Source organism: Mus caroli, unplaced genomic scaffold (assembly GCF_978045245.1).
Source record: "Mus caroli unplaced genomic scaffold, Mus_caroli_1 scaffold_2, whole genome shotgun sequence".
NCBI classification, from domain to species: domain Eukaryota; kingdom Metazoa; phylum Chordata; class Mammalia; order Rodentia; family Muridae; genus Mus; species Mus caroli.
Window position 1 is genome coordinate 47,846,536 of NW_028227257.1, and position 20,652 is coordinate 47,867,187.

Consider the following 20,652-nt stretch of genomic DNA (forward strand, 5'->3'; position numbering starts at 1 on the left):
TTTCTGAACCCTTTAAAATGTATTAGAATACTTTTAATTTAAGTATTTTATATGATTAATGAGAACATTTATTATAGATACTCTCATATTGTAACTTACAACTTTTTGGATACATATAGATCATTAATATGATTTTAATATTTATCTTATAACTAGGACAGACTTTAACTCTCGAAATGAAGCAATGGAATAATAAATGAAAATTTGAAATGGAGGAGGAGGAGGAGGAGGAGGAGGGAACTACACTGGTGTTTATTAGGGATCCCATGAGCTCAGGCAGCAGGAAAGCAGGAAGCCCAAACCCCCACTGACCCACCTCCAGGGGAGAGGAGACAGTAGCAGGAACACTGGGGTGTGAGCACTGAGGCCAGAGCAGCAGGAGCAGGGGGGATGGGAGAAACTAGTGGCTCCAGCTATGTGCTGTCAGAGGTCTTCACAGAGATTCTTTACAGGTGTGGCTGTGTGACTCATGTGCTGCGTGTCTATGGAAAAGACTGTTAAGCTGTCAAATAGTGAACTACCTCGGTAGTTCCCGATGCCGTGATCATGGTTTTGGTCTCGTTTCTTTTAGGTTACCCCTGTTTCAGGCCAGTGCTTTTGCATTTTTGGCCCCTGCTCGAGCCATCCTGTCTTTAGATAAATGGAAATGTAACACCACAGGTAATTGCAGTTATTTCCACATATGTCATTGGGGTCCTTTAAAGCAGGTGGAAAGGGGGCCTGGACACCTGCCAATAACAGCATTCCTTCCTGTATTGAGCATAGAATATACCATCCCGTAAGCAGCTTAGAATGCTCCAGTCTGTGGACCGTGCCTGTTTCTGTCTTTACATCTCCTCTTCATCCCTAACCTTAGGGCAAGCTAGGGCCAGAAATGACCTCGTTTGCCAATGAAGCTGATAAAATAGGGATAGGATGAAAATATTTGTGCTGTTTTCCTGCCTCTCTCTTTCAGTGGATTTTATACCTACCATAGTCACTCTCTCGCTGCATCAGCATCCTTCTCTGAAACATCTTTGCTTTTTAAGGATCTGGCTACTGTGGTTTTCTGCAAGTGACTTTCATTCCCCTTCGTGGTGATTGCAAAGAGCCTTACGGAGCCTGATAAACTCAAGGAGACGAGAAAATCAGACTTGTACTCTCAGAGCAGCTTATATTTTGAGATTCTAGGAGCCAAGCTTTCCTGGTCTTGCCTTCCCTGCTCCTAGGGGTCACTTTGTGACCATGGATTTTGTTTAGGAACTGGAAAAGGTCCCGCTTTATCTAGATTTTTCAAACCTCAGCCCGGCATTTGCTTTTGGGCATTTCAGGTAGCTGTTTGCAAAGAGTGGTTTCTGTGAAGCCGGCACTGGCTGGTAGCCCCACTTCAGTCAGCCTTTGACACACCGAGGAGCTCTGTCAACCAGTACATTTGGTTACTTAGTACTGGGAGTCCATCTCCAATAAGGCCTATTGTTGCAGGTTGAGTCTTAGGAATTGATACTTAATGCAATGAAGAAATAATTAATGGTTAATAAATATGTGCTATGAAACATTAGTGTCACTCCAAAGAAAAATCTCTTTCCTTTTTGTTTTCAAGAGATTACAGTTGCCAATGGAACGGCAGAGTTGTTGGAACACATCTGGCATCCCCGAATCCAAGAGGTAAATCCACTCATGTCTTTCTACCCGTCATGCTGACTGTGCCCAACAAGCTGCAGTTGCTTTTATTAAGTGCCTTTTGTTTTCAGCTACTGGGATGCCTGTTTCTACTGTCTGTTGAGCTTCATGTCCCCAGTCAGTCCCCAGGCCTGTCTGCTTATGTCGTCCAGTGTGATGGCTGAGGCTTGTTGGCTCTCGAGAGCAGGTCTGGCTGCTTTTTGTCTGTGTGTTGTTAGCTGTCTTGTTGCTGTGTTGGAATGCTAAAGACAGCTTGAATGGAGAAAGCTCACTGTCCCAGGCTTTGTCTGTTGTGGTGGGGAGGTCATGTTTCAGCTCACGGCAGCCAGGAAGAGAGTGAGGAACACAAGAAGGGATCAGGGCGAGATAGAGTTCCCAGACACACATCTCAGTGTCACTTCCTTCAGCTAGGTCCCATGTCTTAATAATGTCTCATGTTATGAGCTGTCCATTAACTGTTGTCTCTGGAAGCAGCATGATGGACACCCCCAGAGGTGAGCTGTTCTCAGCGGGGATCTCAGAACAAGCAAGTTGTTAGTCATGCCTCTGCTTATTGAAAGAACTAAAGATAATTTGGGGGGTCATAGTGCACTTAATTAAGCAGAGCTGACTAAAGCTCTCCCCAGATACAGAAAACTAGCTGATGAGTGCGTATATATTCATAGTGTCACCATGAAATCTTTAGATTTAGTACAAATGTCACTTTATGTGACAAAGACATTCTTTTAGAATTTTTGTCAGTAACTCTGTCTTTTAGATGTCTTTCAGGGGCTTGGTCTTTTAAAGATGTCTATACTGAAATATCTCGCAGGGCTGGATTGCTCATCTGAGAGCTGACAGATCTGTCCATCTCACCGTGCAGTGGAGAAAGCAGCAGACTTGTCGTTAGTCCCCATTTCTGCAGTTAACCTTATAGCAGCAATATCATGTTAGTGTGCTGGTCTTCATTTACCTCCACGGAAACCCTGCTTGCAGGGCCCTGGGAAGTATCCCAGCTTTCATGCTGCTATATGATAGGACTTGTTGCCTTGAAAAAATGTCAGTTGTACGATTGCAGGTAATGTTCTGAGTGTTTGACATCACTCTCAAACTTTACCCTTTTCTATTTCAGATCCAGGGGGCTATCATCATGTCCTCACTGATAGAAGTGGTCATTGGCCTCCTTGGCCTGCCTGGGGCTCTGCTGAGGTATATTGGACCCTTGACCATCACACCCACCGTGGCCCTCATTGGCCTCTCTGGTTTCCAGGCAGCAGGAGAGAGAGCCGGAAAGCACTGGGGCATTGCCATGCTGTAAGTGTTCTAAGAGAACTCCAGGGGTGGGGGACAATTTTTACCATTACGTGGGACAGCCTTGTGGAGTACTTGAAACAGTCACACTAACTTGAGAATGAAAAAATCTATTAAGACAATGTTCTGCCGCTTTAAGTTTAATTCAGTTCAGGCCAGGGCTAGTTAAGTGATTGTTTTAGATTGGAGTTTGAGACATGGTAAAGCTCACGTGGTTCCAAAGGCAGACAGCAGTGATGTGTGCGATGGGAGAGTTGTCAGATTTGTTCGTGGTATGGTCCTTGCTCCTGCCCTCTGAGGTCATAAGAAGCCTCACGCAAGTTTGCTGTGCTGAGCCGGGCGTGGTGGCGCACGCCTTTAATCCCAGCACTCGGGAGGCAGAGGCAGGCGGATTTCTGAGTTCGAGGCCAGCCTGGTCTACAAAGTGAGTTCCAGGACAGCCAGGGCTACACAGAGAAACCCTGTCTCGAAAAACCAAAAAAAAAAAAAAAAAAAAAAAAAAAAAAGTTTGCTGTGCTGGTTTAGATGAGGCTGGCAGCAGAGAGATGTTGTGGAAGGACTTCAGTGCACTGTGATGGTGAGGCCGCAGCCTTGCACAGGGTCTGCTTGGGCAGTGTTGGTCCTTCTTCTGCGTAGAACCAAATGCATTGGAGATGTTGATCAGTAGTGCACGTTAATAAAGACATGTAGGACGTTAACAATCTTCTAAGAGAGAATTCACACTCTTTTTTACATGTGTAGAATAGATGTAAGGATTATATCATAGGTGAGTGCGTCTGAGGATCTGTCAAAATTTTACCAACTAATAAAAAATTTAAAACAAACAATTTCCAATTTTTTTGTTTTGTTTTGGGAAATATTTCATATTTAATAACAGAGAGCATTTATTAATTTCTTTTACTGTGCCTTTGTGTTCTGTTTAATGGTCACATAGAAGGTAGGGACTGGTGTTCTGTGTGCTTAACGAGTGAAGAGACAGAAGCACAGTGAGGCAGTGTGACTTGCCAGAGTCACACTCCTAGTCAGACAGAAGTCAAGATTCTCTGAGTCCATGTAGCCTGACTGAGAGAGACTTGGCTCCTGCTCACTCCTGCCTCTGTGGTGTGCAGGTATGGAAAAATACCCATGCATAATTCTTCCTTTCTCACTTCACTGAAGGTCGGTCAAAACCCTCTCCATACAACATGTATATATATGTACTGCTAAGGGATTTAACTCAGTCAGTACTAGAAAGCTAACATTGTGTTTATAAAACATTAAAAATTAAGACCAATAACAAAAAGATTAGGGGAAAAACTCCTAAGAGTTTAAAAACACATGAAAATTTATATAATAACTCCTAGTCATCAAAGAACTTGGAGCCATTGCTAATGGTTAAGCACCTGACAGTAGCAACGCTAATAACTATGTAGTGCTTAGAGTGTCCTGGAGAAAGTGCATGTAAACTTTCCTCTCCAGCAAATCCTGTGTCCAAAGTGGGGGAAATTAATATAAAAGCAGAGAAACAAATAGAAGTAATACCCGAAAGCCATCTGTCTAAGCTAAAAACCTTACAGACCTGCCTGACAAGGCTGAGTGGAACAGAGTGTGTGCGTACATATGCAGTGAGGGCTGACCCTGTAGACCAGAGCGATCTAGACCAAAAACAGTGAAATTCTTCCAGAGAAATAAAAAAGGCAAAAATGGACTCCTCATACCATTCCCTGGGAATCCCTTTAGGAGCCCCATAGCATCCAGTGTCCACTATGGGAGAAGCACATGGACTTATTGCCACCCCATAAACTCTGCAGCTAGCTCTCCTATCACTGCTCCACAGGGTGTCTGGTTTTAGAGGGAACACACCCTAGATTCCTCTCCTGCCTTTCTCCACACTTACAGTTTGTTATACTCTCCCCTCCCCACTGCCACATGCCGCCCAGGACAGATTCTGCATCTGTGCTCCTCCCCGGGGCTTTGCTTCTCTTTGGTCCCCAGTTCTCCTTGTCCTGCCTCTTTCTGACCATTTCTATTCGATGCAGGGCTTAGCCATCAGTATCTCCCGGGACCGTCCCTCTGTCCCTCTTTTGAAATCCCAGTGTAGACTCAAGCTAGACTTCTATCAGATCTTCTCTCTTTCTCTCTGTGAGTCTCTTAAATGTATTTGAAAAGAGAACACTACAGTGCAGGTGGCTGTTGTTTGAAACAAAGATGACAGGTAGGGTTGGGGCTCTTTGGGATATTGTAGATAGTGTTCATCTTGAATAAATAAGCAGTTTCAAATACTATGTTGGCTTTGGTGGTAGAATTTCTGTTTTGTTTTTTGTTTTTATAAATTTCTCTGCCCCAGAGGAACTGAAGTGACTTGGGCCCCATGAGTGTTCTTAACCTTGACCTAAGCTCTCAGACTTCAATGGGTTAGCACTTCATCCAGTCACCAACGCAGGCAGCCTGTGCTCAGCCAGGCTTTGCACTACACCTCATTAGACATGCAACAAAGAAGTCAGTGTTCATAGCTGGTAATCCTATGTCCGCAATTGGGATTATTAAGCTAAGCTCTGAGGACACTCTTCTTGTCACCTTTACCTTAGGCGGCAAGTGAAAAATGTTGCTCCAGAAAGGGTTAGACAGAGTGCTAGGTGATCACTCACATCCATCCTCCTATCTATCCCTTTGCTGTTTCTCTGATATGATCGATCGACCTACCCGGGAGGATGAGAAATGGCCTCCCATTTGCCAGCCACTTGGGCCTTCAAGTCGGTCCAGGTGTCCTGCTCCTGGAAGTTCAGGAAGATCAGGAAGTTTTGTAGTCAACCCAGGCAGTCTTGCCTCTACAAACAAGTGTAGAAGAAATAATTAATCCCCCCAGTCAAGTAGATCTGACCGAATGGCTGGCTTAGTGCCCGTGGAATGAGCACGCTCACAGAAAGCTCCTCTCAGGAAGCTGTGCGCTTTCCTTTCTTTTTTAATTTAATTTTTTAATTTTTTTTAAGACAGGGTTTTTCTGTCATCCCTGACTGTCCTGGAACTCAATCTGTAGACCAGGTTGGCTCAGACCTGAGATTAAAGACATGCACCACCCCCACCCCCACCCCCACCAGCAGCCTCTGCACTTTTCTTGAATATTGAAGTTTCACCTTTCTTTTTTCCAAAATGAATTCAATATGAGTAAGTCAAAAAATAAGGGAAAGTGGGAAAAATAGTCACCAGTCATTTTAAAATGTGACGCTGTTCCCTGGTGGCATTTGGTGTGGGGGGGGCCGTGTGTGCACACTTCTCTTCCACTGATGTATGTGTACATGAGTGTACACTTCTCTCCTCTTGGCATGCGCAACAGCCTCTTAGCTGCTTCAGGCTGATTGCCTGTTGTAAGTAAACGCTCTGGTATTGTTGTATCTGGTATCATTTCCTTCCGTGGAGTGAGCTTTCCCCTTCTCTGGGGTTTCTTACTTTAGTCAGCATCAAGAAATTCTAGGCCAGCTGTTTGTGACGGTTTTCTCCAGGTAGGAAAGTGACATTTCCAAACTGTAGTGAGAAGGACTAGCGTTGCATGCATAGTGAAGAACTGAATACATGAAATCAATGGAAACTTTAGCTACAACAGCTTTTAATTTTATGAATTTTCTTTCTCTTCTCAGGACGATTTTCCTAGTGTTACTCTTCTCACAATATGCCAGAAATGTTAAATTTCCTCTCCCAATTTACAAATCCAAGAAAGGATGGACAGCATACAAGTTCCAGCTTTTCAAAATGTTTCCTGTGAGTAGCCAATCATGTCGCCCTCACCTCTACCACAACATTCCTTTGTTTACACGTAAGACATTAGGTAAAGGAAGGCTATAGGGAGACCCTCCTACATTTGTAGTGATGATCCTGAAGGGCCTATTACCCCAGTCAGCACAGCCTTGAGGGCTAGATGCCGTCCGAGTAAGGGTCTTGATCCAAGATCAGATCACATTATTTTGCAGTGCCACAGAAGGACTCTTGTCCATGGCTCTGGCCTGTGACCCACGTGGTCTCTGCAGGCCTGTTACCCATTCTTCTCTTACTGGCCAGACCTTGGAAGGGTCCAGTGAGTTTACCTGCATAAACCTCTCAGTACAATTCCACTGAAGCAGTTCTACACAGTACTGATGATGGTGGGCTTGGGGGTGCTGGTTCCACAGTAGGAAGGGATATTTTACCCACCGAAGATTCTGCCCTTGACCACTCCAGATAATCCTGGCTATCCTCGTGTCCTGGCTGCTGTGCTTCATCTTCACGGTGACTGATGTCTTCCCTTCCAACAGCACCGACTATGGCTACTATGCACGCACAGATGCCAGGAAGGGTGTACTTCTGGTAGCCCCATGGTTTAAGGTTCCATACCCATGTAAGTATCAGGAGGGCCCAACGGAGAGGGGTGGGAAGCAGGCAAAGAATTCTACATAGTGAAAAGCCTTTTAGAATGCTCTTTACATAGACATGTTTTCTAATCATTTATGTGTTATGTGGCTCCCACTTTTCCCTTGTTGAGAATAGGGCCTTTTTGTTGTTGGCCACCATGCACACCAGGCTGGCTGTGCTGTGAGCTACAGGGTCCTCCTTTTCCACCTCCTCTCTGGAGAAGCACTGGAATGACAACAGATATGCAGTACTGTGTGGATTCTGGAGATTTAAGCCCGTGTCCTCATGCTTTGCATAGAAAGCACATGGCAAGCTCATTACCCACTGAGCCTTCTCCCTAACCCTAAAGCTAGAAAATCGTAACGGCCACTGTGGTCATTAGAGAATTAGTGGAGGGAAGTTGTACCCAGAGGTCAGTCATCCACACACAGTCACTGACCAGTTCCCCTCTCAGGTTAACTATTTCACCTTCGGAGCCCTGTTAGGCTCTAAAATACTAACAAATGTGAGCTGTCATGGCAAGGGTTTGAGGGCCACTGCTGAGAAAGACAAGCACAAAGCCCTTTGGTTCCAGAGCTGGGAAAATGAGACCTGGAGATTAGCTCGCAGGCCGCTCCTGCCTGGCAGTTTATGTAACCGCTTTACTTTGGTCACAGATGTAGAGGTAAACTGATACTTAATGGCAGCCGGAAGCTGGAGCTTAGGCCTCAGTATTGGGTAACTCAGTGGCAGAGCACGAATCTCCCCAGATCTCCTGAGTGACATGCAGCGTTCTCTAGATCCCAGCTCTGAACTGTACGCACCTGAACAGTACAGTGACTGTAATGCTGGGCCCACATTTTGGGGTTTTCTTAGAGAATGAGCTTTGCCAGGTTGAGCCAGTTACCCCATTGAGCCATTTTATTTACCTATTTTACAATGAGAAACTTAAAAAGAAAGAAGAGCCAAGAATATTAAGGTTGGGTCAAGATGACTCCTCCAGGCATGCTGAATGGTGGCAATGTTGGCAGCTCTCTTTGTTCCTGATACTTTACAAAAGCTTTAAACAGGCTTAGCCTTCTAAAATAACATTCTTGTCACATGGCGTCTCGGGTGTATTTATATATACTATTCTGTTTCCAGAAAAATGTGCTTGCTTCATAAACATACCTATAATCCAAGAGAAAATGAGACTAAAGGTTACTTGGTAAGGCACCATGGGAGGACAGAGTGGGGAAAGAGCTTCCTGAGAGGGACTTTCCAGGGTCCTCATGGGGCCTATACATGCGATGGTGCCACTGAATAGCCAGGTGTGGCATCACCGTGACGGCGAATAAGCCTTCAGCTGCCTGCCAAGATCTAGCTGTCTTCTACTCAGTTGCTCTGAGTAAAAAACCACCCTCAGCCCTCTGCACTTTCCAGCAGTTTGGATCAGAGAGAAAGTTTTCAAATATCAAGCAATGCTCTCAGCCTTCAATATAGGAAGATTGCCTAGGTTAATATTGATATACAGACTTCTGGTCCGAGATATCAGCAGTGCCAAGGTTGAGAATCTGTTGTACCACCCTGAACAAGTTGTACTTAAGCCAGGCACATGTCCCTATAGATTACCAGCTCTGGGAGGCTGAGGCAAAAGGATTATGATTTTGAGGTCACAGACAAACTCAAAACTAGTAGTAAACAAAGATCTAGTTAGAAGGATCTTTAGTAACTCTATCTATCTTTTATTGCCAATATGAATAGACTCCTGATAAACTCACTTGGCCCACTTCTTGGAACTATTAGGAATGATAACCCAGATGCCACACAGTGGGGAACTATGAAACATGATTCTGGGGCAGGAGTCAACCCTGTAGCTCTGGGCGCTCTGAGATGACCAGGAACAGTTAAGACGGGAAAGATGACATTCAGAGTAAGATGCACAGACCAGGGCTGGAGCCTGGTAAGCTGTAAGGCAGAAGAAAAAACAAGACGTGAGTACACACATGCAGAATGAAAACAGCAGGCAATCGGGCTGGAGAGATGGCTCAGTGGTTAAGAGTTCTCCCAGAGGCCTTGGCTTCTACTCCCAGCAGCCCCTCGATGGCTCACTCTCCACCTGTGACTCCAGCTCCAGTGGGGATCTGATGCCCACTTAGGGGCACTGCACATACAGGGTGCACCACCATCCATGTGGGTACACTCAAAACATAAAATAAAAGTCTGGAGAAACTTAAAAATATTTCAAACTTAAATGTTGGTATAAAAGATTTTTAGAAATCAGACTTAAAGCCCTCAAATAAAAGGGATTTAAAGCATACTTCATGAAAAACGAGGCAGGTTGAGTCTCCTCTTTTTCCAAACTGATTGGGACTCTGGATGCCTTAGAATTAGATAGTTTTGGATTGGGAGTCCTTATACTGTATCCCCAGAATACTGAGAGTAGGTCTAAACATGAAGGTCATATACATTTCACCCAGTGACACGCAACTGAAGGTTGTTATACACAGGCTTTTTAGTACAGCCGTGTTTATTTTATTTTTAATGTATATGGATGCTTTGCCTGCAAGTGTATCTGTACATTATTTTCCTTCCTGGTACCCATGGAGGCCAAAGTGGGTGTTGTATCTTCTGGAGCTGGAGTTATAAATGGTTGTGAGCTGCCATCTGGATGATTGGAATCAAACCCAGGTCTGCATAAAACCCAGTGCTCTTAACCTGTGAGCCAGCCCCCCAGGTACCTGCATTTTGACTGTAATCTAGCACAGAACAGAGTTGGGATTTTCCACTTGTGATGTCATGTTAGTTCTTTTGTTAAAAAAAAGAGAAAAAAAAAAGCCGGGCGTGGTGGCGCACACCTTTAATCCCAGCACTTGGGAGGCAGAGGCCTGCGGATTTCTGAGTTCAAGGCCAGTCTGGTCTACAGAGTGAGTTCCAGGACACCCAGGGCTACACAGAGAATGTTTCTCTGTGTAGAAACCAAAAACCAAAAACAAACAAACAAACAAACAAACAAACAAACAAACAAACAAAACAAAACAAAAAACCCCAAACACCAGATTTTGGAACATTTTGTATTTTTTAGTTAGGAATATGTTCAACTGAAAATGGTAGAGTCAAATAGGAATCTTTCCTCAAAATCAGGATACTAAAGGGAAACCAATGTTAACATTGTAACAGCCAAAGCTTATTTCAAAACTCCAAATGTAACTTGAACCAACTCTGAGCAAAAGTGCAGACCCGGCAGTGAGGCTCCTCCGACTGTTCCCGCTGAGTAGGAGGACAGCCCCGGCCCAGCCCAGGAGCACTCCTGCCCCAGGCTCCAGCCCCGGTCTGTGCATCTTACTCTGAATGTCATCTTTCCCGTCTTAACCTGTTCCTGGTCATCTCAGAGCGCCCAGAGCTACAGGGTTGACTCCTGCCCCAGAATCATGTTTCATAGTTCCCCACTGTGTGGCATCTGGGTTATCATTCCTAATAGTTCCAAGAAGTGGGCCAAGTGAGTTTATCAGGAGTCTATTCATATTTGCAATAAAAGATAGAGTTACTAAAGAAAAATGAGTTAACGTTTCCTAATATTATTTGTAGTCTACTCTGACAACAAAGAAGCCTGCCTGTAACAAGGTGGCAGGGCGGTGGCACACTTGACTGTCAGGCTAGAGTAGCTGGGGCCAGTACCTTTTACCCTGATTCCTACCACTGGAATGTAATCCCAGCCCTGTACTCCCCACACTCTGGAACCTGAGGCAGGGGGCTTGCCTATACACACACACACACACACACACACACACACGCACGCACGCACGCACGCACGCACGCACCCACCAGAATATCCAGGAACTCTTATTTCAAAAAACAAAAGCAAAACAAATTTCTGTTCCACCATAGCAGGCACTGTTAAACTACACGTCATTAGAACTGTGAGGGAGAGAACTTCCCACCTCTTCCAGCCAAGTGATGGCTTTCTTAAGATGAGGGGTCAACTCTCATCCAAGGCCCCAACTCAGTAACCTTCCCACACATCTAGTGTCTTAATGATTTAAGATTTAAAAGTAGTGAGTTTCCAAGAGCTTCAAAATCCTGCAGAGCTGTTGCAGAGTTCTCTGAGCTCCTTCTAACTTTTGCCTGCCTCTGAGGTAAGTGGGCATGTCTCTCATGGCTGTCTTCCCTCCTCAGTTCAGTGGGGGATGCCCACCGTCTCTGCAGCCGGCGTCATCGGCATGCTCAGTGCCGTCGTGGCCAGTATCATTGAGTCTATCGGTGACTACTATGCCTGTGCCAGGCTCTCCTGTGCCCCGCCGCCGCCTATCCATGCAATAAACAGGTATGGCCCAAGAAAGACCTGCTCATCTAGCCTTGGGGAAGAAGCTGAGAGCTCTGGATGATGACAGACAAACCAGGATGGCCATTTGTCTTTGGCCAAGTCACTGCTTCAGCACCCTGCTTGTCTCATGGTGACACAGAGCAGCATCCTACCTCCCTTCCTCCCAGTCTCTCCAGCTGAAAGGAGAGGTGGATACATTCATTGCTTATGAGTTTGAAGCCACTTACACAGGAAGCTCAGCAAAACAGGCATACATGTTGCCATTCTTTGCTTGGCTTTGAAAGTAGACACATTGTCTACTTTGATTTCTGTTGTCTTATTTTCCCAAATGCTCACCTCACCCTGCCCTGTCCCAAGAACTCAAATTTTAGGTTGATTGTAGTAGAACAACATCTTCCTGGTTATATAGAGTCTATAGAGTTTTTTCTGAGTTGAGGAAATTGTGTTTTTCTCCCATTCAGTCCTGGCCACCATAGTCAGGCAGATGGCAGGACGTTTGTCTTGCATCAGACAGTAACTGCTGTAGGTATGTCAGTGGATATATTTCAGTATCAGACAGTGACTGCTGTAGGTATGCCAGTGGATATATTTCAGTATCAGACAGTGACTGCTGTAGGTATGCCAGTGGATATATTTCAGTATCAGACAGTGACTGCTGTAGGTATGCCAGTGGATATATTTCAGTATCAGACAGTGACTGCTGTAGGTATGCCAGTGGATATATTTCAGTATCAGACAGTGACTGCTGTAGGTATGCCAGTGGATATATTTCAGTCGCCCTTCAGAATGGTCCGCTCACAATCATGATTCACAGAAACAGACAAGAGCAGGGAGAGGTGAGAACTCTGAAGATCGAGAGTCTGATGATCTGTGGGGTTTGCACTGTTTTAGCTTCTGGAGGTGATTGGGGAATTGACCATAAGGAAGGTACGGAGAAAGGAGCACAAGGCGCCCCTCCCTGTCGTTGCCCCTCCAACACAAGGCATCATGACTTGTACCCAGTGTGGGCAGGGGCTCTGTAAGGCTTTTCACAGTTCTCTCAAATAAAATTGCTACATGTGAGGAGACTGCTCATTTTAAATTTTCAAAACAAAAAAATTTTTTCAGTAGTTACAAAGCATTCTTTCCTAGTGAAACTATCTTAATAGCAAAGAATCAAACTGATGTGTCTTACTTCAAAGCACAGCTGATGCTTCTTTTAGATTCAGTAGTTCTTTGGTTTCATTTGAAATTATTTTAAAGTATTTGTGTCTAATGGGTAGTGTGGAGCTAGCCTTCTTAGAGTTGCTGGGCATATGGGGAGTTGTCCTCAGCCCATCAGGGAAGGGACCTGAGATCCTGCAACTGCTACTGGTTAGCACCCCGCCCCTCCCAAGGGGGCATAATACTTGTCCGTTTCAAACATGAAGAGCTGGTTGCAGTGTTTCCCCAGGAATGACGGTTTCTCTTTCTCCCCCCCCCCTTTTTTTTTTTTTTTTTACTTTTAGGGGTATTTTCGTGGAGGGTCTTTCCTGTGTTCTTGATGGCATATTTGGTACCGGGAATGGCTCTACCTCCTCCAGTCCCAATATTGGAGTTTTGGGAATTACAAAGGTATAAATGTTTTCCTAATTAAATGGCTGAGCATCTGTCTATTTCAATAATGGGTCTGACCTGACCCTTCCCTTGTGATTATCTTCCTTCCCCATCTCCTTTTCCCCTTGGATGAGTTTGGAGTGCCAGCTAGGAGACCTCTCCTTGATGGGCCATAAAGTAGCAGGCATCTGGGTATAGCTGTGGTGTCCTGCAGTCTCAGACATTGATTAAACATCTGCCTGTGTCAGGCCTCTGTTTTAGGCCTTTGGGTGGGTGGTGCATGATGAAAAAGAAAATTGGAATTTACATCAGAATGAGGGAAGACCCCAGAATTCAACAGAGCATGTTGGATGAGAGATGCCTGTTACTACAGAAAACCATCTGTCACATTAAATAACGTCTCTGACTTCTGGGACAGAATCCCTTTTCAGTGAAATCTGTGGAGTCACGGTGAAGCAGATCCCAGGCCTGACTCCTAAACTCATCTGACCCTACAAGCCCTCTACCAGACCCTAGTTACTGACATGTAAACCTACAGCTGTCCTGCCCCCAAGCCCCACTTCTATACCTGTCAGCTTTATTATGCACAATTAAACTTTATGTCCTGCCAAATAGTGCCGCTTGCCAGGATGTGGTGAAGTACTGGTTGGCCCAGCAGCCATTGGATGTTGTGTAACTAAAGACTGTTAAGATTGGTTCCCCTTTCTTTATGGGTTGCATGAGTCATAAGTCTCCTTACCTGGGCAGCCAATCCGGAAACCTTCCAGACCTGTTTGACCTCTAGCTCTCTGCAGGATTCTATAACCAGATAAAAAGAAACCCAGTACTGTTTGGTTCATCTTGATTACAAATCCAGGTGAGAGGGAGCAGCATCCAGATGCAGGAAGCACACCTGACTTGTTTGTTGATCTTCCCATAAGAGGCAGGGCTGACGTAAGCTCAACTTCACGTGTACCGATGGCACCATCTGCTGCCCATTGCTCCCAGTACATGGCACGGAGGGAGGGAGACTTTATGGGTACTTCCTTCAGTGCCATTGCTGGAGTCCCAAGTGCTACCTACGAAAGGCAGCAGATGTGGAGCCTGGGGAGCTGAAGGTATGGTCGAATGGGCACCGTGTGGATTAACCAGCCACCCCTGAGCCTCTGTTTTCCCATAAGCCTATGGGCAGATAAGTAGTTATAAATAGGCAGGTTGTAAAATTGCTGAGAGGGCCTCTTGTTTAGCAAGCACCATCCTTCTGTATCCGTATAGATGCCACAGAACAGCTAAGGTCACTGAAAGGAAACAAATACCCTTGACAACATGACCGTGCTGGGTGGCTCAGGGGGTGACTGATCTTTGAATGGTACAGCCTTACTGAAGTGGCACCCAACAGTACTGACTTTGTCATGCAGGGGAAATGAATCCATGAGTACAATTCCCAGGAGGCCAGAAGGTAGCCCCAGCGCCCCTGGGTGCAGAGCCCTAGGCAGCTGTGAGTCTTCAAGCATGGGTGCTGGAAGAACAGGATGAGCTTTTAACCACTGAGCTAGCTCTTCAGCCCATCATTTATATTGCTCGAATCCCTTATTTCTCCAGGCAGAAGCTGTATCCATTCAAGACACTCACAGTCAAGTCCCTAGTCTACATCTGCCTTAGAGCAGGGAGGTGGGGCTTGGAGCAGAAATATCTATGTGACCCTAGCCCTGTGGCCAGCTAGGAAGGCTCCCTGCTTGGGGTAAGCGGGTATGAGCTCTGCACTATATTAGACCTCTCATCCTGCTAAATGGTATGGGACAAACAACCTTTATGAGTAAGGCACAGCTTCTACGTCCTGCAGTTCCAGGTCTAGATCCACGCTGTCTACTATGATGGCCAGTAGCTTCATGTAGCGGTGTTCACTTAAATAAGTTAGTGTTACGATTTCCCTTACCCAGTCACAATGACTGGCTCAGTCATGTGCTAGTAGACAACAGCACATTCAGAAAACACGTCCACAGTAGCAATCTTCTGGACAGACAGGGCTGAGCCAGTGAACCAGACTTGGTTTGAAAGGAGGCTGGTCTGTCCTCCACAGATCTGCCTGCATTTTATGGCAGCTCTGCTGTTCCAGCTTTTATCCAGTTACTTCGTTCCTTGACTTGGAATTAACCTTCTCATCAGAGATGAGCTACCTTCCTAAGTGTGGGCCATGTGCCCCACAGAGAGGACAACAGAACGCAAGCAGGATGGGCTGCCCTGGCCCCATCACTTTTTCTCATCATGGTCACAGCAGGTCACCTCTTTGGTCTCCGTGCCTTGGTCTGTAAAAGTAGCTTGCAAGATGTTAGAATATTTCACTTGATACCAGTTTAGCATGGCTTTCTGACATGTTCCAAGTACCAGCTATGATACGGATACTTTCAAAGGCGCAATGAGCAAGCAGACCAGCAGCCGGGCTCCAGTGTTTGCATTCTTAGGTCCCTTCACTATACCACCTTTTGTGGTCAGACAGCACGAAAGGAGGTGACTCCGGGAGGTAGAGTCACAAGTACTTCTGGTGAACTGTTTTGGGTGAAGAGTCATATGAAAAAAGTGGGAGAGAAGCAGGAACAGTGTGTATAACTGTTGCATCCATGATCCATGACTCCAGCCCATAGGGTCATTTCTTTTTTTTTCTTTTTTTAAAAAAAGAGTTATTTATTGATTGTATGTATGTGAGTACACTGCAGCAGTCTTCAGACACCCCAGAAGAGGGCATCAGATCTCATTGTGGGTGGTTGTGAGCCACCATGTGGTTGCTGGGATTTGAACTCAGGACCTCTGGAAGAGCAGTCAGTGCTCTTAACCACTGAGCCATCTCTCCGGCCCCCAGGAGCTCATTTCAACCAGGAGCCCTGAAAGCCCACACTCGGCAAAAGCACTATAATCCAAGGAAAAAATAAAATCTTAAATCTCTAACTCCTGATTCCTGGGGTCACCTGTTCACAGCTGAAACTGAACTGAGGTGGAGGAGCACCAAGTGGCAAAGACAGAGGGCGTCTTGGGTTGTCTCTGTAGTCCCTGTTAACAGAAAGTTTAAAGTAACCTAGATCCTGTCCTAGACACTGCTATATTTGCGCTGGGCCCTGGGAGACTGGGTTGAAGAATGGCGGGTAAACCTGTGTCTGCACCTGGTGTGTCCACAGGTCGGCAGCCGCCGGGTGATCCAGTATGGTGCAGCTCTCATGCTGGGCTTGGGCATGGTTGGCAAGTTCAGCGCCCTCTTCGCCTCCCTCCCAGACCCTGTGCTCGGAGCCCTCTTCTGCACACTCTTTGGTAAGAGCCCACTTCCTTGGTAGCAGTTTACCATCACGTGCTGTCTTCAGGTTGGCAGACTCTTTAAAAATCAAATGTTTACTGTTGCTCGTTGCACACAGACTTTCTACACAGGCTTCAGTCTTCAGACCCAGTAGAAGTTTTGTGCACTAGAAACTCAGCACTCAAAATCTGGACCATAGAAACACATGCAAAACATACTTGTCTGAGAACACTTAACTCTGAACCAAGCACTGAGCTACACAAATGCAGAATGAAAGCAGTGTTCCAGCTTCACCAAACACATTCAGCATAAAAGGTGTAAAAGAAGCCGGGCGTGGTGGCACACGCCTTTAATCCCAGCACTCAGGAGACAGTGGCAGGTGGATTTCTAAGTTTGAGCCCAGCCTGGTCTACAGAGTGAGTTCCAGGACAGCCAGGGCTATACAGGGAAACCCTGTCTCTAAATAAATAAATAAATAAATAAATAAATAAATGGTGTGAAAGTCACCTCCTACACAGTAGCTAATTCTTAATGGAAATCTAACAATAAATCTAATGGTTTCCACTTTAAATTGTAAAAGATGGTGCTTCAGAAACATAAAGATTTGCATCAGTGCCCAAGCTAAAGGTATGTTAAAAATAGAAGCAATCACTAAGAAAATGATGTGAAAATTAAGATAAAATCTAATCTTTTTAATTTAGAATATCTATTTGACTTAACTCAGATATATTGCCCCAATAAATGAACCCTTTCAACTGACATTTTCACAGTGGGACTTTGGATTTGATCTGCACCTTTCAGATACAGTCATTGTGGACATGCACTATCCTATGTGGATTTAATCAGAATGCTTAGAGAAAGCAAGAGGTGGCTCAGCACTTAGAGCACTCGCTGCTCTGAGGGAACCTGGGTTCAATTCCCAGCCCCCACATGGTGACTTACAAGTCCAGTTTCAGAGCACCTGACACTTCTGGCCTCTGGGCACCAGGCGCACACTTGGTACATAGACATGAATGTAAGCACCGTATTTCCATACATAAAGTTAAAAAAAACTAAGCTGAACCATTGTCTGTCTACTTGATTCAAAGAAAATGTAGTGTGATGCTTGTGTGTGATGTAATAATTTGGGTCAGAGATGGGTGGTCGTAGTTCACCGACCCTCTCTTTCTGCCACTGCACTGGTCTCCAGGCTGATTTCTGAGGGCCAGAGAAAGGACACGTGGGAGTCTGTTCTCAGCCTCCGGGGTAGCCTGTGGGCGTGCGGTGTGCCGCAGATGAGCTCAGTGCAACTGTGTTCTGATGCTTCTCTCCCCAGGAATGATCACAGCCGTCGGCCTCTCTAACCTGCAGTTCATTGACTTGAACTCTTCCCGGAACCTGTTTGTGCTTGGATTCTCCATCTTCTTTGGTCTTGTTCTTCCAAGTTACCTCCGACAAAACCCTCTGGTTACAGGTAAGAGAGAGCTCTTGAGTCTTGGGTAGGGCAGTTGGGATTTCAACCATAGAGTCACAAATAGCTCTTGTAATGTGAAGGGACCTTGGAACCTCAGGTGTGTATTGCTGAATGTTTTTTCTCTGTCTTCCTTCTGAATCTTACTCTGATTATTTCTCTGGAAGCCACCAGGACATCCCATAGACATTAGCATGTGCCTCCATACTTGCTTGGGGGTGCCTTCGAATTGGTGTTTTTGTTTGTTCAGTTGGTTGGTTTTTCAAGATGTGGCTTCTCTCTAGCTCTGGCTTTCCAGAGAACACTATCTGTAGACCAGACTGGCCTCAATTTGTAGAGATCCGCCTGCCTTTGCCTCCCGAGTGCTGGGATTAAAGGCACCCGCCACCACACCTGGCTTGTCTTTCTTTTTTTTTCACTTTTTCTGTTTTATTTTACATGTGTGAATGTTTTCCCTGCATTTGTGTACATGTTCATCAGCTGCACGTAGTGCCAGAAGAGGGCATCAGCTCTCCCTGGAACCAGAGAAACAGAAGAATGAGAGGCACCATGTAGGTGTTAGAAACCAAACCTGCCTCTGCAAGAACAGTAGGCGCACTTACCCAGTGAATCGGCATCTCACTGACCTCCAGGGGATCATTGTTTAAATGGGTGCCTCTCCTTTGTCTCTGTAAAACTGTTGATTTCTCAGACTCATACTGTGTTAAATTGTATAATTCCTTAAAACTCAACTTCACAGGCTCTGATACAAGTTTTTCTGTTTTCAATTCAAGAATACCTATTTAGGGCCTAGAAAGATGGCTCAGCCGTTATGAGCTCCTTTTAAAAAATTTTTTTATATTTAATTTATGAGCATGAGTGTTTTGCCTGCATGTATGTATATGTACCACATGTGTGCCTTGTGCCTGAGAAGGTCACATGAGGGTTTTGGATCCCCTGGGACTGGAGTTAAAGACAGTAGTGAGCTATGTGTGTTCTTGGAATTGAACCTGGGTCTTCTACAAGATGATCAGGTGTTTCTAACCAGCAACTCAACTCTGCATCCAGCCCTGAAGCCCTGTGAGCCCTTAATAGTCTTGTAGAGGCCCTGGGTCCAGTTTTCAGCATCCACATGGAAGCTCACAACTGCCTGAATAGGAAGTCTAAAGCTGTCTTCTGACCTCTGCAAGCACTGCATGCTGATAGTGCCCAGACCCATGCAAGCAGACACACATCCACACAAGAAACAAGTCTAAATAAAGAGTGCCTATTCAGGTCCTACTCTTTACAACCCTGCTGTCATGCAACATGGACAAAGGGGGAACCTTTTTAAGAAGTATCTGTTGCTACTGATATATTTTACAATTGAGTAATTCAGGACCATTTGTTCAAATATTTTACCTACATAGGCTCTCATATGTAGTCCAGATTGGCACTGAACACACTTAATAGGCAAGGCTGACCTTGAACCTTTAATCGTTTCCTCCTCCTCCCAAGTGCTGTGGCCATAGGCATGTACTACCTACCATACCTGGCTCAATATGACTAGGCAGGTAATCTACATTTGAGGCCAACCTGCTTACAGAGTGAGTTTAAGGATAGTCAGGGCTACATAGAAAGACCCTATCTCAAAAAACAAACAACAGCAATAAAAAAAAGACACCCATTTTTAAAGTGGCATGAACAGCAAGGCCCGGTAGCTCTTTTGTAATCCCAGCACCCAGGAGGCAAACACAGGAAGATTGCCATGAGTTTGATAGCAGCCCCAGCAATGTCATGAGTTCCTGGCCAGCCTGAGCAACCTCCTCGTAAATATTGTTATCCTTTTATTATTCACCTTGTAATTTTTACAGCATTATAATAGTCGTTTGTTTAAAAGATTTAATTTTATTTTATAAATATGTGTGGTTTTCCCTGTGTGTATGTCTACACATTATGTGTGCAGTACCCATGGAGTTAGGAGACATTGGATCCCTGGGAACTGAAGCTGCACTTGGTTGTGAGCCACCACATGGTGCTGGGAAGAACAGCCAGTGCCTTTAACTGGGGAGCCACCTACTATGCCCCACTTCAGCCATTTTTAGTACTGAATCTTTTGTAAGTCCGTAGACCACACCTCGGTACCTCCACAGTCTGTTACAGTGTTAAAGTCACTTTATGTGGCTCATCTGCTGGGCACCATTGTTAATACCATGGGCTTCTTGCCACAAGTTGCAGTAGCTCTAAATGTTACTGGCAAGAGTATGTACACGTGTACAACTGAGAGTTTCAGGTGTCAAATCCTCTGTTGACTTTCAGAGCTGTCCAGTCTGCTGCCTCCTCCTCATAACTCTTAATGGTGACTCTGTTCTGTGTCCAGGAATAACAGGAATCGACCAGGTCCTGAATGTCCTCCTCACCACCGCTATGTTTGTAGGAGGCTGTGTGGCTTTTATTTTGGACAACACCATCCCAGGTATGTGCTGTCTGTTAGGCTTGTTAGATGCACAAGCAGTTCTGGAGGAAGAACAAGGCCTCAGTGTAGCCCAGGTCTTGAGCTTTGTCACCTGCCGTTGCCATAGAGAAACAAGAACCACAAATAGTGCTCTGCCAGTGAGTACCAGCTGGCAGGAGGATCCTCCAGCCCAGGAGGCCAACCTCGGTAATATAGTGAGACCCTGTCTTGGGAGTGGGAATAGAAATAAATCAGTTCAAAGCTGTCACTGCTAAATGCTGTTTTCTGAAGTGGTTGAGGTGGCGCTCCATCCAAATGACTGTCACAAGACAGCACATCAGGCTGAGCCTGCTGCTGTG

The 20,652-nt window shown here is 45.4% G+C and overlaps 1 protein-coding gene across 5 annotated transcripts in view; it reads left to right on the top strand.

Moving 5' to 3' along the window:
• Slc23a2 (solute carrier family 23 member 2) overlaps positions 1-20,652 on the top strand; it is a 90,939-nt gene that overhangs the window by 64,942 nt on the left and 5,345 nt on the right. For 4 of the 5 annotated variants that reach the window (XM_029472175.2, XM_021184093.2, XM_029472176.2 and 1 more), the window contains exons 6-15: positions 572-660; positions 1,580-1,644; positions 2,771-2,952; positions 6,564-6,684; positions 7,141-7,297; positions 11,446-11,593; positions 13,081-13,186; positions 16,318-16,447; positions 17,746-17,883; positions 20,219-20,314. In XM_029472175.2, the coding sequence (XP_029328035.1) occupies positions 572-660; positions 1,580-1,644; positions 2,771-2,952; positions 6,564-6,684; positions 7,141-7,297; positions 11,446-11,593; positions 13,081-13,186; positions 16,318-16,447; positions 17,746-17,883; positions 20,219-20,314 (1,232 nt within the window). Of the gene's footprint in view, positions 1-571; positions 661-1,579; positions 1,645-2,770; positions 3,177-6,563; positions 6,685-7,140; positions 7,298-11,445; positions 11,594-13,080; positions 13,187-16,317; positions 16,448-17,745; positions 17,884-20,218; positions 20,315-20,652 lie in introns of those variants that run through there. The other variant, XM_029472186.2, reaches the window with a different exon arrangement.